Here is a 26513-nt window from a genome sequence, read left to right as displayed (position 1 = left end):
CAGAGAGGCTCGGGTCAAGACCTAAACAAATCTCACCACTGCAGCAGTGTGTGAACAAGTAGTCTCTTCAATTAAATGTTGGGCAATTTCAGAAGTGAACCTCACCCTTTTTTCATGCATTCTTGATCACTTGATGCCAGAGCTGGACCACTTTTCCAGCAGATATTGTCAGCTTTACAAAAACATGAGTAGGTCAACACAGTTCCTGTGATCCTGGCAAAATAAATGCACTCTGGGCCAGTCTGTTTAAAAAATGGCACTAGTGCAATAAATCATTTGTCGGAAACTGTTTTCTAGTGAATGACTTATCTCTCCTTTAAGCTGATGCAGCCACAGCCTGTGATAACTTGATAAAGACACAGGAGAAATGAATGGCTTACAGGGAACATAGTTGTTGTGGTTTTGAACCGTATAGTTATTCCTTTGCTGAATGCTATGAATAGAGGGTAAATAGTGAAATGGCCAGCTGTGGATGAAAAGAGTGAACAAATGGCTTTACTGGATAGTCATACCCGAAGAAAAAGCCTGCAGGGAAAAGAAGCTGAAAATGAGTTAGCACAATGTCTGTTAAATTTATTTCACAACAATTCTGTACAAATGGATAAGTAGGTTCAAATATAGTTACACTGGAAATTAAGAGTGGTTCTGCTGAGCCAAAGAATAGATAAGCATAGATATCCTTGCCGTCACCATTGATCCACACAATTTCAATAGTGTGCAACTCTGAGTACTGAGCAGTATGTTCTCCAGTAGCGAGGAAGAAAGAAGCCTCAGAAATGTGAAAATAAAAACAGCAGCCATCAAGGTTAAAAATTCTACCAGCAGAGAGAGAATTCAAGCCAGACAGAAGTACCACTCCACGTATACCAGGTTCCACACGACACTCTTTTTACTACGTTAAATTTGTAAGTGATTTTGCCAGATTTGCAAAGCACTGTCCTGAATATGGAAGAAAGAAAATGCTGTGAGTAGATCCTGGAATTTGCTTTATCATTTCTAGGTTTAGTATCTTGTCTTAGCCTGTTAATATTTCAACCCCGTTTCCAATAAAAACAAATGCATTTGCTTTTGGTTTGTGGAAAAGGAAGGCATAGTAAGTCAAATTTTAGAAATTATGGCTTTACAGGATAAAGAATTCAACTAAGGGAAATCTTTACATCTCCTGAAATAAACCCTTGAGAGTAGATAAGCCTGTAGAAAATTTTATCCCAGTTATTCTTCACAAAGAGGTTTGAGGTCCAAAATGAGCAAGTATGTCTATACTGCATTTACAAATTGATGTATCCTGGGGGGGACAGATTTCTAATTAGTTAGAAACACTCCTCAATTCTATGATTTATCAGATACACTTAAGTACTGTTGATCTCTTCTGCAGATGGTCTTGCTGGGAGGCTAATTGTGAACATGTCAAAATCAAGAGGGAAAAAAGAAACAATGAAAAAAGCCCACCCATTATTGCTGTGCTCAATGTTTCAACAGTACATCACTGTACGTATCACTGATTTGTCTATAGGGAAGATACAGAAGTTATAAGGGGGACATACAATATTTTTTGAATATCAGTTGGTAAATATAGATTCCTTGTAGCTAGTATCCCTTCAAAATATAACACTAAATATTTCCGTTCTTAACATAAAAATCCATCAATGAAAGTTTTTAAGAAAGTTAGAAGAAGCCAGATAGATATATATACAGGTATTGTTTGGATATGCTCCTAGAAATGTGGAAGTTACGCCACATAACAAAAATGATGGGCATTCTGGAAAATATCCAGCAATACTGCAAAAACCCCACTGAAATACAAAATCATTTTTACAGAGTGGTATAATGCTATGAGTGGTAATGAGTGGTATGATCCATGAAGCATGAGAAACCCTACAGCAGCAAAAACTCATGGAGACGCTAACAAATTTGCAAATACTCAGTGTCTCTAGACAAGAAATAGGCTAGCTGTAGATAGCCAAGACTGAAGTGGGATTTCTTGGCACTGTTCCCAGTCAGAAGGTGTTAAAAAAACAAGGCTTGAATGGGATTTTGAAATCTAACTTCAACAATAAAACTTGTTTATTTCTTCCCTGTGAAACAAGTACAGAGCATATCCCTGTGTTCCTTAAATTTCAAAGTGGTTTTATGCAGATAAACATTTTCTGAGAAACATCAGAAGGATTTGGACTGTGAAGACTCAAATAGACTCACACTATCACCTAAAGTCCAGCATCACCCTTGGTATTGCTAACCCGGAGTGTGATAGAAAGTATAAATGGAAAGCTGTTGGCTTATCTGAATATTATGTATCTCTGTAAACATTAAGAGGGGAAATATGTTTTTTGTTCACATTCCAGTCTAAACACTGAATATGCAGTGACAAATGGGAGGTAGGAAGTTGAAAGTTAACAATATTGGTCATTGCAGCTCATTTTTTGGGATGTCTCTCCCTGCAGCCCCCAGAAGACTCTATTCCATTGTTTTGATGCTGACTAGAAATGTTCATGGCACCCATAATCCATCATGCTTTAACCAGAAGAACAGATTGACTTCCCCAATAATGTGGAAAGCTTTCTCATTATTAAAAAATCTCTTGTTTAAGCTTTATAGGAGCTTGTGCCCTGCAGCAGAAGTGCCTATGCTACAAAATCAGGGAGGTTATTTGGCAGTAATATGTGTAGGTACTGTGGAGTGCCCATGTCTTTTCAAAAATAATGCATTTTGTGCATGTGAGTCTTATATTTCATTTTGAAAACTTCTCCCACTATTTTCTGCCATCATTTTATCATCAGTTGCAGGCAATGATTGTAGAACTATTGATAACTTAGCAGCTTGCTTCTCATCTGGCTGCCACTGTGGAGAATATGAACTGAGTTTGATACATGGACACTTAATTTTCTGCCTGCATTTTTGAACATTTTTCTTATAAATTATCTCTTGTTGTGTTCTGTTTTTTTTGCGAAATTGAAGAAGCTGACAGTATTTTGCAGTTATAAATGAGTGCTACTCTTTCATATTTCCATTACTCTTCTTACTAGTTCTTATCTGCCAAGTTTTTCATTCAGCTACATTTGTTTTCTTAAAGTAAAATAAAGAACAAGAAAGAAGAGAGCAAAGATCACCTGATGATTTATTTTTTTTTTAACTGAATGAATAAAACTGGAAAGAATATTTTTACTTTCCTAAATGAAAGAACCAGCAAATATATCAGAATGGAGTGGAAATTCATGTATTTGGCTTCTTCTTTTAAAAAGGTAATTAAAATGAGTTTGTGAGTTGATTAGAAACTCAGGAATTTTGCTTATTTTACATTTCCATCCATAAAGATGAAAACATTAATTTTGCCCAATGTAAATATTACAGAAGCATGTTAACAAAAAAAGAGCAAACATGACACTTCTGGATTGTCCTCACAGGACATCTTCTTGGTCCAAGTCACAGATATAATTGTGACCTTTGATTCTTGTGTATAATGCCCAGGTTTACAGAGTGAGGACATGGTGTATGACTTGGATACGTAAATAGAGGTAAGTCTTGATGTTATCTTGTCAATTATTTAGAAATTTCCCATTCTGAAAAGAAGACTTTTGATTCCATAACAGTATGTATCAGAACCACCTGATAAAATAGTTCTTCATAGGATTAATTTACCCACTAGCCTGATTATCCGCCAAACTGTTCATTTATGTCCCATTCTGTCAATGGTATCCAAGAGGGCTTTCAAGACAGAAAACAAATTGAGTTCTCCACGTTTAGGCATTGACTGCATTCATACCAGAAGATAAAATAGTGGAGGGATAGGTGCCTGGAATCTAAGCAATGCACACTAGGTTGCATCCTTAGATCCTCAAAAAAGGGCTTTTGTTTTCCAAGTAGTGGTTGGACAGACTTTGGTTGATGCTGATCTCTGAAATATGAAGGGCATCGCTTTAGAGAATGATCATAGCCTGGGAAAAACACATGGTAGGGATCGTGCTAACAATTAGGCAGTATGGAAGACAAAAAACAGCAATGAAGGGGGAAAATGAAGAATAAGAAAGAAAGGACAGTAGAAATGGAAGGAGAAATACACATCTGAAAAATGATAAATTAATTTAAGGAATGCCAAATTTGGATATCTAATTAAGTAAATTAGCTAATTACACAGCCAATTAAAACTATCCCATGAGACAGTTGTATACAGTTAATGTGCTTTTTTATTTAAAAAAATAAGTCTTTACAGAAGAGGAGCAGTAATCATAGCAGAGTTAATGCTGGGCTCTTCTTTGTCTTGTGTACAGAATGATCTCAGCAGTTTTCTCACAAAAACAGGAATCTCAGAAAAGTGCTTGAATTTGTAAGGATTTTCCAATGAAAACTGAAGGCCCAATTGTACTCCGTACCAGAGGAAGCTGGGAGAAGATCCTTGCTGTAGGATAGACTAGAGCAAGACTCAATACTCATCACACAGCAGTGTAACTGTTGCTTGTTTTTAGCCTCTTGTCCGCCAAACTAGACGTATATGGCTCAAATGTAGTTTTTCCCACAGTGGTGTTCAGTGCCATATGAGGTACCTCGATTAGCACAGAAAGCCTGTGAGCGTTGGACTGGCAGCTAGGCATTTATTTTCAGTGAACCCAGAGCTGTGGAATGGATTTTATACCAGCTAACTGTAGTCAGCTGAAAGATTAACTCAGGCTCTCAGAAAAAGATAGAGGAACTGACATAGAATAATAAGTTCCAGTATAAGTTTTCTTATGTATGTGTCACAGACCTATCCTGAGAGATACATCTCTCCTCAGTGATTACTAACAGAGCTTAAACTAAATAAACAGTTTTTAATTGATTAGTTTAGAGGAATATGGTCTTGTTGCATCTCCAGAAAAATAGATACCGTTCCTCTCTGTACACAAACTCAGGGCTCCTGTCTAGCAGCTGCATAAATTCAGCACACACTGCACTGCTTAGCAGAGCCAATTTGCTTCTGGATTGGAGTTAATTTACACCTACACTGTTCAGGCATGCAGAAACTGAATAGTCCCATAAACCTAGTACATAGCACAAGCTGATAAATACTGCCAAGAGCTGGTAAGGAAGTCACCCAAAAGCACAGGGGTGCAATTACCTGTTCATCCATGCAGATGTGCCATCTAATTCCAATTTGTTTCAGTTTCTTTTGAAAATCTTGCACACACCCTTTGGAGTAGGAATTCTGCATCTAACCAATATTTAAGTCTGTTTGCCTTTGACTCTAAACATGTCCTCTTGGTGCTGTTTGCTTCAGTGGAAACAACCACAATCTCAGATCTGTTTTCTACACACTCTGTGACACATGTGTTTTGACAGCACACTCAATTACCTTGCATTCATTCAAATAACTCTGTTTTAACTCCATTGAAATTTAAGTGACAGAGGCGCAGACTAAAAGGTGTGTTTTATTACAGATGGATATGAAAAGTTAAATTTTGGAGGAAGTATTCCCATGTAGTGCAGACGTGTTCTTGTACCATTGACACTCATGACATTTACTCCCACCTTTTCTTCAAACCCTTCAGGAAATATGCTTCTACTACGGGTAATTGATTTAGGTTGATGGTTCCTGTTGAGTAATTACTCTCAGTAAATGCCTGTGAATATAATTTTTTATCAACCAGTAATTTATAATCAAGCATAAAGGGTTCAGGTGCACGTACAAAGTGAATGACGTGAAATACTGGTACGTGGTAGTCAAGTGACAAATTGTACCAGATGCTGTAGTATGTTCACCTACAATGTCTTGAAATCTCAGGTTTACCCTGGGAATTAATAAAGGAGAATAAAAGAAAAGATTAAGTAAATGAGTGAAAACAGCAAGCAATATACAGCCATTTACGAATATTAAAGTAAAAAAATGGATAAACACCAACATTAAAGTTGTGCTTAGACTATAAACAAATTACAAATGGGTTATTTGCTGTCCAAGACCAGATCCATCTTAAATAGTATGTGTTTTGCTCAGCCACACTGTAAAATGTGATACGTTTTTCTATCTTAGATATATGTTTGTGGATCCACATGCACAAGAAACAAGAAAGCAACTCTAATTTTCCCAATAACATATTGGTGAATAGGTTTTGTGGGAACAGAAAGAGAAAAAATTGCTAGAATCCAGTTTACAAACTGCAAACATATGCCCATGACTAAGGATATTTTCTCAGCAGTGAGTGCCAATATTATTTGTCAAATAGGTGTTTCCTGGCCTGCTTCCAGGGTATTTCTCGAAAGATACAGAGTAGCCCTCCTGTAAAGCTGTGTCACAGTCACTGAATTGACATCTTCTCTTTCTTTATTCTTCTGGTAGAAGTTTCAAGGTAGGCTGATCCTTTAGGTCACGTCCAAATGAGATACACGTGGAGGAAGACATCTCCTAGAGGTAGGAATCTAAAGGTAGATCTACTTCTTCCCAGAAACATCCTCAAACATAGATTTTTCCATGGAGCCTCTGGAACTTAGAGCGTATTACAGAGGGAGCTGGAGTGAAGATGCCAGTTAACAGGCAGCAGATAACAATTAAACTGATAACAGTAAGTGGAGAACTTAAATGCAAATGATAGCATGGTGCCTGTAAAAAGCCTGTTCCTTTGCAGTGATGATCATGCACATCTGAAGCTCTCTGTCAGTGACCCCACATGGCAGATCACCACCACTAAGCAGGACTGGACAGAAGGGCAGTGACCCATCGCTGAGATGTTGCCATTCAATCACATCTTGCTTTTTGTCTTTCCCTTTCATCCCTGTCCCTACTGCTGGGGAGAGGATCCTGGATCAGAGATAAGGGGTGAAAATCATAGCTATGACAATTTCGTTGCCCAGCAGCACCAGTTTCCTTAATATAGCATCTCTAACCAAAACTGCAGGTTCATGACAGCTATGAAGTCAATAATTTAAGGAATAATTAATGACACTTTATAAGGTGGGAAGCTGGCCTGGCTCAGTAAAAACTCTCAGACTGGAATAAGTGCCTTGGAGGTGACTAATTCAGCTGTACCTTTCTCCTGTTCTTGCTAAAACAGGTTTCCAGGAATCAGTCTATGAGTTTCCAGGGAGCAATCACAGCCTGCACTGACCTCCCTGCTGTCTCATTTCTCTCCACTTTTTCTTCACAAAGATTTCTCTGCCAAAATCCAAAGCTTAGAATCACAGAAAGTCTAGCTCTTCTGCAGCCTTTTTATTCCCTGAAGAAGAAATGCCCTCATCCACAGAATCACAGAATCACAGAATGACCCAGGTTGGAAGGGACCTCAAGGATGATGAATCTCCAAACCCCTTGCCACGGAGACCTGGTAGCTCACTTCTGACCACATAGCATAATTTCAGCCTTCAGTTAATCAGTCACCAAACCTCCCTGCTCAATGCCTGGGGAAAGTTGTTGCCTAACACAGGGATCTGTGGAAGTCACTGAATTGACTCTGAACCCAGAGCTGTCCGGGTTAGACACTGAGGTGCACCCACAAGACTACTTATTATAATATATTATATTATGCCCCAGACAGAACACAGAAAAATGATCTCCAGGTGGGTTTCACAGGAACTGGGTGCTTGACGTATCCACAAAAAACAGGAGACAAATTGAGTCTTACCTAAGTCTCTTACTGTCCTAAATTTGCTCTACTTTCGCTATTTCTAAAAAGGAGATGTATGCATACATACATATATATATACATATACATACATACACAAATTACTGTGTAAAACTTGTGTTCTTATGCAGACTCTAGAAGAACACTTTATAAGCAGTGAGATAACATAAAAGCACACACAAACATCCCATCTAATGCAGATTCCCATCTCAGAATGGCCCATTTTAGATGAGAGTGGTCATCAAAAAACAAGACAAATGGAGATAAATGTCTGCAGTGGCATATCCTCCTTTCTGCGGACACTTCCAGTCTTCCCGAACCAATAAGCATATCAGGGGTCTCAGATTTCATGAACATTTGTGGACATGAAGACAGACAAAGAGAAATCATAGAGCTAATCTCTTGAATAACTGAAATAATAAGTCCTAATCATTGAATAATTGTGATGTGTTGTGAGGTCATCATTTATCATATATATGATTTTTTTTTCAGTGTAACTTAGAAAAAAATGTATTATATTTTGCTTAGAATCATAAAATTTAGGTACATTTCCAAATTCAGATGCATATAAATGAAGATGATTTTGCCTTTCTCCTGCCTATGTGAATTGACTTTTGATTTGTTTTCATGAGGTTCATTTCTGGTTGTCTGCATTGCTGAGGCTCTACACTAATTATCCTGAACCTCTGGTCCTCTCCATTGCTTTGACAATGAGAATACTCTGATATAGGTGACCTTCCCCCACAAACTTTCATTCCTGAAGATGGATGTTAATTCAGTGAAGTGTAGCAACCACAATCATGTGTCTGCTTGCTTGCGAAAACTTCAGCTATTTTTTTTCTAGAAGGCTTTGAAAATAAGATTTCAAATATTCATTAATCTTTTTTTTCTTTCCTTCCATGAAACTGTGAAAGAAACACATTATGGAAAGTTTCTGTATGACTTCTTTTTCCTCAAAACGGAAGTTGAAGGTACACCTGTAGAAAGATGATCAGCTGAGACTTGCTAGTGCTTAAATCTTTAGGCAGCTTGATTTCCCAAGAAAGTAGGAACATTTGGACAGGTAATACTAAACCAGTAATAATGAGTGGTAAACAAAGGAAGAAGTGAAAGAGTCTGTTTGGCCACACGGTGGTTATTGGCACCAAAACAAAAACAAAATCTAGGTTTGATCATGCTGAGAAAGGCATGTTTTCAATTGTGTGAGATTACAAGAGAAATCTTCCAAAGCAGACATGTTTTTTAAAAAAGGGATGATAGATCAGTGGAGAGCAGCACAAACCCTTGAAAAGCTCAGATAGAGATAGACTTCAGATGAATCAAAGTTAGAAGAAAAAAAGTTGTGCCTTAGCCTCAGCCAAAAAAATTTCAGATATTATGGGGATTGTAAAATTATAGGTATCTCCAAAGAAGCTAAATGACATAAAATACCTGTTAAGAAAAGCACATTCAATAAGAGATATTGCAAATCATTATGAGTGTTCAATGAGTGTTCAACTGCAATGGAAAGGAGCATTTGGGGACCCTGAATTTGAATCTGAAAGAAAAGGAACTACAAAAGAAGTGAACATTAATTTGATACAGAGAATATTATGTTTTTTGCATATGACATGGACAAAATCAGAAAATAAGATTTTAAGCATCTTAATATATCTAAGGTATTGTCACTCAGCCTTTACTCTTTATTCTGGAAGTGAATTGCCCTCTGTACAACTACAGCTGCTCAGTGTCTATTAGGAAAGCACTAGGTATGGCCAAACATTAAGTAGCATAGCAAGAAAAAAGAGGGGTTGTGCACAGCAGACATTCAACTGTTTCAAATTGTGACATAATTTTTTTGTGTAGTTGTTTTTAATGACTACTAAAAATACTAGTAAAATACGGAAATTTTCCTAATTGCTCCATCCCTTTAATTAAAGTCAGTATTCAGAATTTGAGTCAATTTTCATATGCATTGTATATATATAATGCATGTTCTATTTAGTAATATGTGGCTCTATGATTTTAATTTCATTACTAGTCTGATAATTTTGATGACAAGTTTGTGAAGCATTCAGCTGAAGGATTATTCTGCCTGAGGTGCAGATATTTCCTGTGTTTCCTCTGTTCGTTATTTGCTCACCTCTTTAATCTTTAAGACATCTTTCAGGGAGAGGAAGAGGCTCAGGAACCATAAAAGATAAGAAATGAGGTTCTTCTACAAGAAAATATTGCTTCTGCTTCTTCATTTTGTGCTATTTCAGGTTTTGAACATTCATAAGCAAATGTAGATGTATATGAAAATTACTTTAGTGATTACAGCACTAAAATAGCAAGATAATCCATGAATGAAGCTAAAAAGAAACATCATGGCTTTATCTGTACAATATTTTATTTATTGCCTGAAGAAAATATAGCCTACAGCTTCTAAATAAGATCAGCTTCTTGAAAAATTGCTAGCAAGATGCCTTCAGATACTGCATAATATTTGGTGCTGCATTTCTAGATATAATAAAGCTCTATCTGTAGTAATAAATTTTAAAATAGAAAAATTCCATTCGTCAGCAGAAAGAGCTAAACAAGTCCCTGAAATCAACATAAGATCATAATCTCCAACCAAGATCCAGTACATTCTAGACCATAGTCCAATTAGTTTGTATTTGAAGCTAAGAAAGAGACTTTGCTGCTACTCTTACAGAAGAATACAAAACATTTTCTCCATCTCCATCTTTTGAACTTGGCTTACAAAAGGCTGTTTTTCTTATTTTATGTAGTACTGGGACAGTGTGTTATCATGTCCTAAAGGTATGTACTGATACTTCCTCATGCTCATTTTCCTTAAACAATTCCTGTGAATACCCATGACTATATACTGAACTTTAGAATGCAATAGGAAAATAGAAATGTGTACACTCTGTATTTGCTAACATTGACTTTCACTTTCTATACTTGCCAGCATTAACTCAGAACCATAGAATCATTAATGTTGGAAAAGACCTCTAAGATCATCTAATCCAATCATCAATCCATCACCAGCATACCCACTTGCACTGCTTAGTAACACTTCAGTCAGTCTCTTGATTTTTTTCTGCATTTTTTTAGCATAGAGAGCCTTATCTTTAACCCTAATGCTCCATTTGTTCCCCTTTAATTGCACCCTGTCAGTTCCTGCTTGTCTTCCGAGTTTCTCCGAATGAAAATGAATATGATCTATTTCAAGATTTGCAACATCTGTTGTAAGTTTAAAGGTATATATTGAAAAAGAGAGACAGCCTTAGAATATCAGTGAGATACTCTATAAAAACAGTCTGCTTTTCCTAGCAAATATTTTACAAGTAATGAATTGCAAGACATAGAACTGAAATGGTTAATTCTACACTCTATCAGGACATTACTATATGACTCTACATTGCTCAACCTGTATTTTTTCCTAGAATATTTCTAGCTTGGGGATTTTCATTTTTTTTCTCTTGAAAGAGGCTACATTTTAAAAATTGTGATTACTTTTAGCATATTTTCAAACAGCTAGACTGTGTAATCAACTCTGCTTAATGCAGAGGACTATGGAGGAATATCAAAGCATCTGACTGTGTTAATTTGAAACTAATTTAAAGCTGTGCTTGGGATTAACACCTGTAAGACTGATATGATCATTTATTGGATATTGTCTTTGTAGGAACAGCTAATGCCTTTCAACATCTGCAATTGTTCCTAAGAATTCTACTCATCATACAACTTTGGAAATCCAGGTAAATACCTGGTCAGGACAAATAAAACCACTGAACATACTTGAATGAAACTGAAAAATGGACCAAAACCACAAACAATTCTCCTGTTGTGAGTTATATCCACGTATGGTAACTGTTGAGTCATGGCCTGAACCACTGATTGAGCACCTGGGGAAAGAACCTGGTCAGCACTGGGAGCACAGGTGAAGGCAATTCAGCTGTGTGACCAGAAGGGGGGGAGCCTGGCTGCACCTCTCTTAGACCTCATTTAAGGGCTGACTGCCCTCCCTTGTGAGGTTTCCCTTACAAGCCTAGAGCTTCAGAGATGGGTAAGTACTTTTTTCTTTGTAACCCCTTTCTATTGTAGTAGTCCCTGTGTCATTATACCTCCTGTATATCACCATTCCATTGTGTTGATCTTTCTGAGTGTTACAATCCATAATAGAAGCAGAGCTACAGTGGCTCAGACTCAAACACAGTAAGCTATCTAAAATGTAGTGTACTAAAAGGACCAGGAACAGTATTGATATCTTGATATTCAGACTTGCATTTCTACTGATTCTCCTTGTCAGGTGAATGTGAAGTGCTCTCTCTTGTTTATGATATACCTTAAATATCTAGCTTTACTGAAAAAGCATCTGATTAAACAACCTGTTTTATAGTGGTGGAGTATGAATAGGGTTGTCAAGTCAGAACCCTGTCATTCATATTGTTAAAACTGCATGGGGTTTCTCTTTTTTTTTTTTTTTTTTTTTTTTTTTTTTTTTTTTTTTCCCTTCTCTGAGTTCTAAAAAAAGCCCAGTCCCTTGCATTGTATTCTCTTTCCTTAATTGTTAATGGCTTCTCTGGAGCAGTGTTAGGGACACTGATATTATCTTTCTAACTACTTTTACCATAAGCACTTTTGCTTGCTTTCAGAGATGAAACTACAAAACTACTGCACTGGAGTCTAAGAGGATGAGATGAGTAGAAAGCCAGGCTTTTAGCTCTGCTAATCACATCATTAACCGCTTTTCTTTAGAGTGGGAGAAAAAAATCATTCTGAAATTAATTTCAGTAGTGAATGGTAAAGAGGCATTAAGAAATGCACTTACTTCTCTCTGTTGAATATGATGAATTCTTTCCTAACAGTTTCCAAGCACTGCTGCAGGTGTACGTTCTTTAAAAAACAGCAGGAATAGGTTGATTAAAAATGACAGAAAATCATAGACAAGATCACACCTACAGCAACAGTACCAAATAAAACAGCTTATGAATGAATGCTACCAAAAGGTATTTTGAAGATTCTTCATAAGTGGGCCCTAAAAGTGCAATCATTCTTTCCCTGTTTTGGGAGCTGTTCCCCACAGGGAATTCCTGGGAATTTTTAACTTTGATAACTCTAAGAAAAATGGATTTTGTAATCATTCAAAATTACTGGGAGAAGCAAGAGAACTCATTAAAAAGACCCCAATGAAATAAAAATTCAAATTTGAGGAATGGTTATTTCTTTGTCTCCTTAAAGGTTTGGACTGTTTATTCAGTATGTCTTTCTATGTGGAATGCATGAGTAAGGCCATGAAAGACAGCTTTTAAATGTTTATAAGTAAGAAATATTTAACTGCGTACTTCTCATTTTTGGTACTAGTAGTGAATAAATACTCCTAAATGTCTGGCCATGTGTGGGAAGCATATTTGCAACTGGCAACACTTCTTTTTATACTTTAAACTGGCATCAGTGATAATCTTAAAAATGATTATAGCTCCAATGTGCTGTTACTATTTCACTGAGGTAAGTGGTTGCTTTCATCTTTGGAGAAGGATTCTGCAGCTGTATGTAAAAACAGAGAAACATAGAGACCAACTGTATTTTCACAGATGGTGGAACAGAACTTCAGTTACTTTGCTCATTACAGAATACACGTTACGAGCCAGTGGCTGAAACTTACCAGAGGGCAGCTTTCTTTAGTTCCATCCTTGGATTTGTTTTTGGCAAGTCGCTTTTTCTTTTTGTGAAGGGGCTTGGACTCCAAGATCATTTCTTCAAGTTCAAATGTTGGATCACAGTTCAGTCTTCCTTTCTGGTACGAAAGGATTCAAAGTTACTCTTTGAAGTATCATGGCATTTTTTCAGTTTATCTGGTCAGTGGTAATAGCATTATTTTTAATAAATAAAAGTGGGTTAAATAATTTCTTGCTTCCTTTGTTGAATATTTAGCAGTACAAAAAACTATTTGTTGTTTATGTGACTAAGCTGAACATAAAGAAATTAGGTAAATAGTATAGAAACACTAGTAGTAATTCAAAGATGTATCTGTGGGTCAGAGGAAAGGAAGGCAAGACAAGCTCTTGAATGAAACACCAACCTTTTAAAACAATGAGACTCTACCCTGATGATGGCATACTCTGACTTCAACTCAGCCTCTTGCCTAAAACCTGAAAACCAAGAAATATTTTGTTCTCTGGTCTCAGTTAATTAGTGAATGCTTTCTTTGGTCAACAGAGTACGGTTCTTGGGAAATGCCTTGCTAAATCTGGTCTCTTGAAATAGCAAAGCATGCTGTGTAAAGATATGTCAGCCTGGAAAATACACTTTGACTCACATTTTCATTGTTTTTCCTAGTACATCTGATTGACCAGGTGGAACAACCTCTGCAATATCAATCTCTATCCTGACGTGCAGAGTTTTTTAATAGGAATTTCAGATTGATCTCTATAGGTAAAAAACACTGTTTTTCTACTTTTAAAGATGGAATATTATTTTCCCAGGATCAAGCAAGGATCAGTCTTGCAACTCAAATTTAATTTCACATTTCTTAACTATTCTGGCGATTCACTTTTACTGGTATTATGTTTTTCCCTCTTGCAGTTCTTCAGGTTTTGGAATGGGGGAAACAAAAGTGAGGAACTAAAGAAATCTTAGGGTTTGAATCCTTTTCCATCTATCTTTGATGCCATAATATTTTTTTGAGCAAAATAACTTTCTCAACCCTTCTATAATTTCTCCTAAACTTAGACTCCTTCCAAAATTCAATGGTGGTGACTTCCAAAGTGACAAGAACATAAATGTGTCTTTGGACGTATATTTAAAAATAGCAGTTAAAAGTAATGGAATTGGTGCAGCAATGCAATATGGTTACTATTGTCAACATCAGTCACAGAGGAAAAAACAGTTGGCCAAAAGAGCAGTACCCAACACATAGGTTTCATGATTCCTTTTGAAATTATGTCTAAGACAACTTTTTTTTCCACTCTCTCAGGAAACTTACTCTCTCCCAGATACCCTCAAAAATATCTGAATCCAAGTGAAAAGAACCAAACATCTACATGAGAACTGTAAATTAAGAGGTTAAAGATACTTATCTGTGGCCAGCTGGAGACCATCCCATATTTGTTATGCCCAGACTCTGGGATGGCTGGACATAAGCCAGCTGGATGTGGAAAAGTTGTAGTCCCATTATTGGTTCTTATTAGTACAGCCAAGCTACCATAACTCCCTGCTAAACAGTTAGGGCTAGTAGAGTGAAACGCATTGCTTGGCTGTACACTTCCAGACCAAAGCTGGTTTGTATCCAGTTCTTAGCAGCAGAATTTCATTTTTAAAAAAATCATCCTTAGTACTCTATATATATTGTCTGGAGAAGAATTATGGTGCAATATAGCTTCAATGACTGAACCAAGTCAAGAAATGTGTTAACGCTACAGCTACCGCTTTTACTCCATGATATTCAAGTCCATTCAACTTACTAATGACAAAATCAAAATAAAATAAGAACAAAATGGTATCACAGAAAAAAGAATTGCCACCAAATTCCCTTGTGAATTCTGAATGCTTTAGTAAAGGAAACTGTCAAAAAGGAAGTGGGTCAGCCATTCTGGAACTGTTTTGAAGGAAAAAGGTTTTGCATACTAGAATAATAAAAGCTTTGTAAATGGTATGCCAGATGCCTAAATTTCAGAACAGCAACAATATTCTTGGTGTTTGTTGGCTCACAGTTGGCACTAATACAGTGTAAACTGACAGTTGACACTAACAGCTAAAAAGCAGTCAGAAAACATTTTTTTTCATTTAAAAGAGGACTGAAAGTGAACAAAGGTTAATTAGTTTTTTTTTGTCATGGTCTAATGAAGCAGGCTCCGTTTTCTTAGCTGTAACTGAGTAAATTAAAGCAGAATCCAAAATAAAGTTTCTGTGAGAGATAAATCACTGAAAAGCAGTAAATGCAAGTGTAAACAAGTTAAAAGTTAGAATTTGTGAACACTGTTCATCTGGCATGTCAACTTACATTAGGAACAAAGCCTGGAGTCACAGCTTTATCCAGAACAGCATCCCAGTTGACATCAACTAAGTATGGAGAGCTTTGGATATCTGCAAGACTTGAAAGACGGCACTCTGGGTCCTTGGTGAGGAGCTGTGATCAAGCACAAGAAATTTTCTAAGGGACTGGATAAAACAGGAAATGTATCAGACATTACTTGTAATGGTACACAATGTAGTGTGTAAGCATGGCTAGGGAATTCTCTAACAAGTTCTAGAAGGTATGATCTAAAAAATGGAAGTAGTAACTCATAGAAAATATATATAATCTAACTGTTAACAGATGGCTGCTGCAAATGTAAGCTGTATAAATGAATTAGTAACAGAAGCCTGTTTACGAATAGATAAGAGTCCAAGTGACATGAAACATCACAGTTCAATGTCACACAACAATTTGTATTTCATCTTTAATTTATTGGAAGATATTGTTACATTGAGCATCCTGGTAGCAGTTAAAATTGGCCACCTTGTTGCTCCATTTATTAAAAATAGATTGCTCATTGCTGCAAAAGGAAAAGTTCTTCTGTTTCTCTATTCACACATTCATAAAATCTTCAGTACTGGTGATTGGAAATGCCTAGAAGAGGTAGATGAACCTTACAGTGCAGAGAAAAAATAAAATAGACTGGGGTTTTAAGAAGAACACACCTTGTAGGGACATGGCACATTGAAAAAGAACCCCATCTTGTAGCTTAGCAACATTTCCAGTGAAGTGGCTTGACTTCTACTATTGCATCTGTAGCAACACAGGACAGCAAGAAATGCAGCCTTTTTTATTTCTAAGGTCTCTGGCTGGAAACAGCAGCAGATAGTCAGGGAGCTGGAATTACGCTTTCCTATCATTAGTGAATTGGTTTTAAAATAAAAATATTAGGTTTCTGCTGCTTTCTGGCTGTTTGAAGTGTCAGTTTAGGAATAAGAATAATACAATTTCTTAAAAAATGCAGCATCAACAACGCTTGGAAATCCGTAGGGAAAAAGAACTACTTCCTTATCCTTGAAATTTTGGCTATCTAATGTGTGTCCTGATGTTCTGCATTGCTGGAGGGGCTTCTGTATGAGAAGAAAAGGATGGAAGTTGTTGCACTTTCTTACCTTTTTTAGTAATGCTGTCATGCCCTTGCACCATGTAGATGAGTAGTGGACTCTTTCTATCTTGAACATGTTGAGTATCTCATCAATGGGGGTGGCTGAATGAATTTCATATGGCCTCTGGAATTAAGTTAAATCAATATCAATTCAGCAGGAGTGGATAATAAATGCACACAATTTCCTCACATTTTCTGAGCTCAGTATTGTTTGTACTGGAGATATTGAAACATCAAAGTATCTTGTAACAATTTTAAGCTAATCTTTCATTGCATGTGTTCTTTTCTTTGATTATAATGAATATAATTACTCATAGATGCATTTCTTCTCTAGTTTTTCTCTCATGCTAAGTATCCATTCAAATTAGTTGGTGAATAGTTTTGTTCCTGTGGCATTTCATATGAAAATAGAATTTACTAATTTACTTTTTTTTTTTTTTTTAGCTTGTAGTACTAGGAAAAACTTGTGATTTAAGTAACCAAATGCAATATTGCTAGCTAAAGTGAGCTTTGTAATCCTGACTTCACTGAGCAGCAGACAGAGATATTAAGCATACAAAAATCTTCATGAGAATCACAGTAAGAACTCAGACTTTCCACAACCCAACCTTTTTTCATACCTCTTTTTGATATCTAAAATGAACTCATTGCATAGGTGTAGGTGTTATATGTACCTGCAATGCCTGGGCTTCACAGTGCTTTGATCTTGAAGATTCCTATGATTTACCTTTTATTAAATGTAGCCTTTGGAAATAAAAGTACTACCCATAAATTTACTACTTAATTATTAAAAAAGCATATTTAAAGGTGTGTATTTCTGGTGAAAATTGTTAGAATGTTGCTCTATGTTGAGATGTATTTAAAAACTGGGATAGAGCATGGATTGCTTGTGAATTAGGCTTTACATAGTAACTACACAATGTGTGATATGAGATCTGGAACCAAATGCTATTAGTACAGCAATGTGCAAATGCATTACTCCTGTAGATGGAAAATCCAGCATTATTTCAAGCAGTGTGCTGTCCTGGGTGCTTTGTGGTAAAACACAAGGCATGAGAACTGTTGCAGTTTATCGTCCTCCTCTGAGGCTGGGTGGGCTTCATGGTAGTGAAGGGGACTGCTTACCATGCAGCCCTGTATGGTTGTGCTACCCCTTTGCAGCCATCTGCACAGAGCTGCTGCAGCAGATGGAGCTTCGGAGCTCGAGGTTGTTGCAAACACGCCTTGGGTGAAGCACCATGCCTCAGAGTACCAACACTCCCCTTGTCTCTACTCCTAGGGGTTTAGGCCTTAACAAGGCTGAAAACACATAGAAATACAATTTGGGGAAAAAACACACCTTTTGCAGTTATATGCAAAGGTGTGGGTTCCAATCCGTGCTCTGCCTTGCTTGCAGGAAAGGGCTGCTCTTAGGGAAAAAACAAGCAGCTGGCTTGGTTGACTGGAGCATGGACAGATGGCAGTGTTTGCATTTAGAAAAAAAAAAACATTTTGATTCAGCCTCAGCTTTGCCTTGTCTCTGGCTAGACAGGCTTATTCAGAGACAACTGTACTGATCTTGGCAAATAGATACCCATCTATATCATTTTTCATTTACAAAAGTGATTGGGTATCTTTTGTTATTAGTCATGGGAGTTTCAGCTGTCCTTATATGATCATTGATTGTTTTCCTTTCCTGGAGACACTCTGTGGTGAATGGGTTGATGTAAAAGCAGATGGACATTTTTTTTCATTTTATTTTATATACATCTAGCACTTCCCTCTGTAACTGGGATTCAGAATGTACTTTTCTTATCGCTGCCAGAACTTCACTGTTCAGATAAAAATTGAGAATCATGACAGGGAAAAATTGCAAAGCATTTTTATTATTTTTTTTAAATAATATAAGTTGTGGTTTGTTGTGGTTGGTTTTTTTTTTTTTGGTTTTTTTTTTTTTTTTTTTTTGAGAGATGTACTGACATGTGGCATGGGAGAGAGAGAGAGATCTTTATATTGGGGCTGTGACTTTTGCCATTCCATGTGAAATATTTTGGCAAAGATTTTTTTCATTATGTTTATTCACAGAATTGATTAGATAACTAATGAGTGAACTGGCAGATAAACATTTTTCTGTAGTTGAACCAGTGATGTAGGGATATTATTATCATCTTTTAAACATTATGTAAGAGAATCAAAGATATAATGAAGCCAGAGGTAACTGAACTTCCATCTGGAAAGGATTCCATTGTTTCTAGTTCAGCATTTTGATTAGCCATTGAAATATTAGGCTTTAACCTTAGCACACACCAAAAGCCTATGTCCATTTTACACAAACTTTATATCATAAATGAGTGCGAGGTGATACCTTCCCAAGAATGTTGTCAGCTGGGGAGGGCCCAGAACTGCATACCTGACCACAGTCTCAGCCTTGGTCACTCCAGTGTTATCATTAAGGGCATGTTCTGGGAAACTGCAAACATTTGGATTTCTTTCAGGCAGTAGATTAAGCATTATTCTTACCCAACCCCTCAACAATTCATATGCTGTAATTCCTAGAGACCACCAGTCAACAGGGTATGAGTATCCTGGACCTCCATCCATAAAGGCCTGGAACACTTCTGGAGCTAAAATTGTAAAGAAAATCAAATGAAAAGCATTATATTAGGGTTATACTATGTATAATTCATGCATGTATTTTAAAAATCAATAAGGACGCAATAAACTGGAATTAAATATGTTTGCAAACACAGCATTTTCAGGATGCAGATTCAGTACCTTGGTTTGCTGGCAATGAGTGTTGTGTATAACCAGCAGTATGCTGTGTTCCGTGTCTTTGTTTGCTTTGCTGAGAGTAGAGAGCAGTGATGGTGCATCTCTGGCTGATTTCCTCTCCAATGCAATATTATCATTTGCCACTCTAGCAAATTAAGGTCTCTCTTAGAACCATCCAGGCAGAAAATGCTGAGCTGTGGTCTATGCCATTATTCTTGCTATGTACTATCTAGTACTGAGCAGAGCTGGGGGCAGGAGAGTATTCAAGATCATTCAGCACTCAATCCCAGGTAACCTTTACGCCCAGCTCTCAGATTAAATTCCATACTTTATCATCTGCATTACATACTTCTGGGGACCCTTCCCCAGACAGGATTTTTCAGTTTCGTATGTTGATTTTTTTCTTAGTACACTTTTTGTGAACAAAAAAAGTGGTTATGGTAGGGAAATTTCTAAACTTAAGCGTGACTTGGAATATTTAGGACAACAAGGGCATACATTTTCTGGGACAAATATTTGTAAGTGAGGTCATTCTTTGTGATTAATTGAAGTGTTGAAGAAGGTAGATCTCATCTCCAGACTCAGTTATACATTTGAATAGAATTAATCAGAGGAGTTTAAAAGGTATTTAATATTAGAATATGGTAATTAAACACAAATCCTAATACTGATTTTGTGCTGTGACAAACTGTCAGGATTGGAAATACATGCTGTGTCAGTAAATTAATGAATTTTATAAAGCTAACTTTCAAGGAGAAGGAGTTGGGTAGAACCCTGCTCTTTTCAAAGCAAGGGCCAGTTAGCTAATTTCAGCAAGACATAATGTTGCTGTAGTTATTCTGAGACTGTTATATCTAAAGAAGAGAGGATATGAAATGAAAAATAAAAAAAAAAAAATCAGTCATGCTTTTCTAATTACCTCACAGCAGAATCTCAGTATGCTTTGTGGAAACCACACTTTCCCTGGAGATTCTCTGAACACCATCACCAACCATAACATCATGCTTCACTGCAATTACCCGGTGAGGCTCTTCTGGCCATGACACTGAGTCTAATGCACTACATTACCACCCGATTACTATCTCATCGCATTCTAATGCGCATACTGCAAGGAATAATTTAGTCTGGTCATGCTTAGTTCTAAATGGCACTTAGGGATTTAGCACCTAGAGAAGTACCTTTAATTAAAGGACATTCTTTCCAGAGGAACTTTTGCAGTCTTTGCACCATTACACGTTGCATGCTAACAATTTACAGATCTAGTTGAGTTCAGAATCTTGAAGAACCAAACCCAATAGAAGATTTGGGTATCCATGATTTCATTGTGATAAAACTCTAGTCTGAAGAACAAAATAATGAATGAAAGTGGTCTTATGCTTTCTAACTATAGGACCATCTCTAAATAGATGTGGTAGGAGAAAGGCAGGCACTTAAACATTTCTTTGAACCAGAATATATGTGGCCAGGGAATAGCTGAAGAGTGAATCTTAGGTATCCATAATATTGTGCTGTGATCCAGTATGGTATGAGTGAACAAAACCTTAAACATTGTCATGATGAGTTAGCTCTATCTCACCTCTAGCTAATATAGCTCAGCTTCATAAATACAGAGAATCATAGAATGACTTGGGTTGGAAGGGACTTCAAGGATCACCAAGCTCCAATCTCCCTGCCACTGGCAGGGTTTCCAACCATTGGATTAAGAACTAGATTAGGTTTCCCAGGGCTCCATTCAGCCTGGTCTTGAATACCTCCAGGGATGGGACATCCATATTCTCTCTGGGCAACCAGCTCCAGCATCTCACTGTCCTCTCAGCGGAAAAACTTCCCCCTGACATCTAATTTAAATTTTTTCTACTTTAGAATAAGACCATTCCTCCTTCCATCTTCAGACACACTTCAGACCTTGTTTGCATTCCACTAAATGCTCTCTCGTATGTGTAACTGTGTTACATGGGTGGTTCATCACGTAGGTATGTGCTGAGGACAGATAGATTTTCCCATTTTATTTTAGTGGATGAATACGTCTAAATACTTCCTAAACTGTGTACCAGGCACCAAAGTCATTTTGAATATCACTGTAGGTACCCGTACTGAAGGTTTGCTTCATTTAGCCATATTTGGAATTATTTTTCCCACAGTGTCACTAAAGAAAATAACCTTTATGGACGATATTACTCAGCTATACAGATACAGTACTGTTTCTTTTTTTTGTAGCTTTAGCATTGTAACAATGTGAAGAATCACTATCTGATTACTGTGAGCTAGAGATGAAAGCACTTTATTGATGTAACCTATGACATTACCAGAATGGAACAGCTATTTTTGCTAACTCAGCCTATGAGTTATCCACCTCCATTTTACTTGCTTACTCCAAAAGCTTTAGCATCAACTGATTCCACATTAAGCAGATGAACAGAAAATGCTTTCTTTTGTTCACTGGCCCTGGTGTTTTGAAGCTCTGTTTTCTTAAGCTGATGATATCAATCTTAAGATTGGAAAATGGACAGTTGGGCTCCTGCTTTTTAAAGTAGACAACCACTTTTCCTCTGCTTTAGTAATATTTGCACTCCGGCTGGACTGACCCTCTGCATTTGGTCAGCTTCAGAGGAGCTCTGGTAAGCACCTGCTTTACCAAGCAAAGGAGGGCTGCTAGAAGATGTAATATGAGTTCTCATTTCCTAAATACAGATTTATTCTCAACTCCTCTGAAGCAAAAAAATAACTTTCCTCAATTTGCAAGGCTGTTGAATATCAGTTTGAGACATTAGGTAAAAATGGAGGCCTCCAGCCTGGACAGAAGATTTCTGCCGTTTGTCTGCTTTGGGATTCTTACTCAATTCAGAAAATCAGCAAATTCTCCAAGCGCTCAATGTTAGCCAAAATTTGAACAATTATAATTGTGAAATATGGAGTACAATATTCTTTTTTTTTTTTTTTTTTTTTTTTTCTGTAAGAAAGTATGTCAGCAGAAACAATTGTGAGTACTAACTAGCTGGATAAAGAAAAAATTAAAACTGGAAGAAAAGTTAAAATTCTGCGCTGGTTTTCTTTAGGATTTTTACTGACAGACATAGACTACATCTAATCTTCTAAAACTTGAACTCAGCCTCAGGTTGGATGGTCTTCCTGCAACCTGGAAGCTGCTGTGGGCTAGCTCTTATGTCCCTAAGAAGGATAAATTTGAGCTTGCCAGGTTGGAACTAGGGGCACACTTTTCTCTCTGCATCCTTCCTGCAGAGATCTGCAGATCCTTCCTTCTTGTATCATAATTTTAGATTCAAGATGAGAGGAATACCTATGTCTGTCACCCCACGCATCTACCAAAATGCAAGGATACTGCCAGATAGAATTCATTCAGATAAATGGAAGGGAAAGAGTGCATGTAAGAGCAGGAGTTACAGATCTTTTTCCTTGAATAAATTCTGCTGAACAAGACTTCCAGGGAGAATACATATGTATTTCTAGGTCTGATTCTGTTAATTCTTTTGGGTGAGGGTTGTAGTACTATCACATACAGTCAGAATGAAGGCTGGTGAAACTCAGCTGATCACCTTCTTGCTCAACCCTTCTTAGCGATGTGAGGAAGAGGCCAGAAGTTTCAGTGGGATCTCAACACTCTCTCAGCAGTTATCATGAACAGCATGGGCTGTTCAACTTTTCTCAGATAGATGGAAAATTTGTCACCAAGAGTACTGGGGTCTTATGAAATTCTCAGAAGCAATGCAATCTTTTGGCTTAGGCAGAAAATTACTCTCCATGTGTGGCAGAGGAGTATGACCAAGCAGCTTTCATACCAGGCTGCACTAAGCACAGACACAAAGCACTTCAGAAATAGCTAGGACATCTCTATGATAAAATCAGGAAAATAGCTAAGAAAAAATTGAACATGAAAGCAAACCTAGTGTGCCTGCATCAGTCTCAGAAGCAGTGACTTCCTGTGATACCCATGCTATTGTTCTATGTTCTATATGCTTAGCTATACTTGTAGATTCAAATAATTTTGTGAAATATAGAGCAATTTCTGACAAATCAATTTGCAGATACAACTCCTTGCTATAACTGTCAGATTATTTGCATTGTAAATGATATAGAGGACCTGCAATACTGTACCCTATTTGTGGAATATTATTAGTACTGATACGATTCCTAAACTTGAAATTAAAAGAGAATATCAGTGTAATTGGGAAAAAAAAAAAAAAAAAAAAAAAAAAACCACTGAACCCTGATCTTCATTACTTTTTCTTGCTTTAAAAGAGTATTTTGTACATAGAATAAAATGCTTTTAATTAAGATTTCTGAAAGTCTGCAGAACATTTAATTCCATAGTTGAACTGTAAGCTCTCCAGGTGTCTGAAATTCAGGCCATTTTAATTTCGTGCCCAGTGGCAAGTATGAAAAGGCTGTCATGAGAAAAAGAAGTCAATTAGAGGTCTGTCACAATGGTTGCATCAAATAACAACCTAACAACCATTATTTATTTATTTATTTTTAAGAGAGCATTCTGGTTTAATCATAAAGAAAAATCATTGGACTAAATCATAAAATGAATAGGCCTTGTAATAAATAAAGGTCTTGTAATGGCTCTAAAATGAATCCCAAATAGCACAAAATGAAGTTTCTTGTCTCATGAGCTGATTTAAGGCTCACTTCCTTAGCATGAGCCTAATCAAAGAGCGCTTAGCGTACTTGCCTGGCTCTGTGCAGGAGGCTATGGAGTGTTGATTAAGGAGCTTACAGAACTGCTGCTTACAGTAACCCATCAGCAGCTTCCATGGTCTGCCTTGAAACTTTGTTAAAATGGTGAGAGGAAAAGTGCAGGGAAATGAATGCACTACACCTGTCCCCAAAGGGCATTTCCCTCTCAGTAAGAAATCTCCTCCTTTACAGTATGTAAACAATATCTTGCAAGTGATTCCTGAAGACTGATTAGCTGTAGAGAACTAATTGTCCATGCGTAGGTAAACTGTCAGTGAGAACTGCAGAATAAAGCCTACAAAACATCAGTGTTATTAGTACTACAAAATGAAATTAAAATTAAAAATACAGCCATAGTGCTTTGGCCTGAATGTTTGTTGATGACGAGGATGTCCAAAACATTTATCAGGAAGGATAGACCAGGCATTAGCCATCCAGTTGGATGGTCACTGCTCTCTGCAGTTAATTTGAATCTTAGCCGAGAACCTTCATGTCAGAAAGGGGAAGTGGAGTTCTGTGGTATATCACAGAGGTTGCAAAGAAATTCACTGCTAATCACGTAGCAAATCATACCTCATTGATGTGTTTTATTGTCATTTCCAATGTTTCAAAGACAGGAAAATAAGTTCCAGTGTTATTAACTGAGTTTAAGAGCGATACCACTCTTAAATAGGCCAGAGTAGGGTAACATTCTGCTTCCACACATTTGTCCCTGAGAATATATAAGTAATTATATATACACATACTAACAATGTATACAGTACAAAAATGTTGCAATCCTAGAATTTTCTAGTTTCAAAATGTGTGGATGACTTGATGTATACAGTGTGTTTATAGTTTAGTCACATTCATGCACTTTGCTGACTCAGATTTAATGGATGACAGACTGAGCGGAATAAAAAGCCGATTTGCCTTTTAAAATAATATTCTGAGAGCCTTGAACTGACAAGGTCTGCTGAAATATTAACTGCTTTCTCAGCACTGTGATGAGAAAAGAATAATTTTCAGTTTCCTCAAAAAAATAAAGACAGAAGGTCAGTAATTCTTCTGGGTCACGGATTAAACAGAAAACAGAAGTCAAACCATAGTGATGACAAGTGATATTCTATTTATAGAGTTATTTATTTACTTATTTAAAGAGAAGAAAATAACTTATTTCTCCCTGAATATAAGCATAGGCTTTGTTAAGCTATCAATTTGCCTCCTAGAGTTTACTTTCTTGTATGGTGTAAAGGTCTAAATTAAAATGGATAGCTTTCTGACTTAGAACTTCAGTCTAATAAAGTGCTAACTTCTATTGTATAACATAGAGAACTGCTCAAAGTCTGACTGTGCTGAGCAATTTCATAGTGTGAGGTCTAGATGTATTAAAGCAGTGTAGCTGATTTTGTACCTTTATTCACATGATACACCTCAATAGTTTTAACACTCATATTTAAGGCAATTATTCAATCAAAGCCAATACTTTACAAACCATTCCCTGAATACAGACACTGCATTTACAATGCCTTATTAGTTTGTCCTAAGGCCAAGCAACCCTGCCTGCTCTCATTCAGTGCTGTCCTCATAAAACCTTCTGTGTTACTTAAGCACTGGACAGAACCCAGTTCTTGTCCTTCTATTTGCGTAGAGAAACTCTTTCCCAGTGAAGCTCCAGCTCAACCTCAGGCACACAGCCTGTGGTTGCTAGTCCTACTGAAAGGAAGCTCAACAATAGTGAATGTGTCATGGTCTCCTCCTGAATATGAAATTATACAGAATCATAGAATGACTTAAGTCACTGAACTCCAACAGCCCTGGCATGGGCTGCTCTACATGAAATCAGGCTGTCCAGGAGTCCATCCAACCTGGCCTTGAACAAGGATGGGGCATTCACAACCTCACTGGGTTTACTCACACCATTCTCTGAGTAAATAATATTTTCCAATGTCTAACCTAAATTTCCCCTCTTTTAAAGTACCTTACTTACTCCATCAACATGCTCATAGTGGCTGCAGAGTTACAGTTTCTCCAACAATCTGTTGAACATCCCCTTACCATGGTACCATTAGCCCTATGTCTATTCAGCACTAGGTATCATGTATTCCTGCCATTGGTTTATGCATGCCAAAACCTATGGAAGTCACATTTTTTGACCCAAGAACAGAAATGATTCAGAGGGCAGAAATTCTCCATTGCATTGCAAGAAGTTACTGCACACTGTTTCTTCTCCCACCTCTGCTGGATTTGTCTTTCCTCTCACAGCAACCTGCTGAGCTCCATGTTGCATAAGGTCTTTTTCAGGCAGGTTTAAAAAAAAGAAAAAATTTATTTCCTGATCTCCTGAGCTTTTTGGGCTATTTGTACTTCTACTCTTCAACATCAGAGCAGAGCCTGAACATGAATACCT

General features: G+C 37.1%; 1 protein-coding gene across 2 annotated transcripts in view; it reads right to left on the bottom strand.

Annotated features, from left to right (window-relative positions):
- STK32B (serine/threonine kinase 32B) overlaps positions 1-26513 on the bottom strand; it is a gene marked incomplete at both ends in the record, with an annotated part of 157272 nt that overhangs the window by 3270 nt on the left and 127489 nt on the right. For both annotated transcript variants that reach the window (XM_079534851.1, XM_079534852.1), the window contains 5 exons: positions 12385-12449; positions 13219-13350; positions 15556-15681; positions 16683-16799; positions 19175-19278. In XM_079534851.1, coding sequence (XP_079390977.1) covers positions 12385-12449; positions 13219-13350; positions 15556-15681; positions 16683-16799; positions 19175-19278 — 544 coding nt within the window. The remainder of the gene's footprint in view (positions 1-12384; positions 12450-13218; positions 13351-15555; positions 15682-16682; positions 16800-19174; positions 19279-26513) is intronic.

Source organism: Tetrao urogallus, assembly GCF_951394365.1.
Source record: "Tetrao urogallus genome assembly, chromosome: 4".
In the NCBI taxonomy this organism is placed as follows: Eukaryota; Metazoa; Chordata; class Aves; order Galliformes; family Phasianidae; genus Tetrao; species Tetrao urogallus.
The sequence above is the reverse complement of the archived record's forward strand: the minus strand, read 5'-3'. Positions and strand labels throughout refer to the sequence as shown.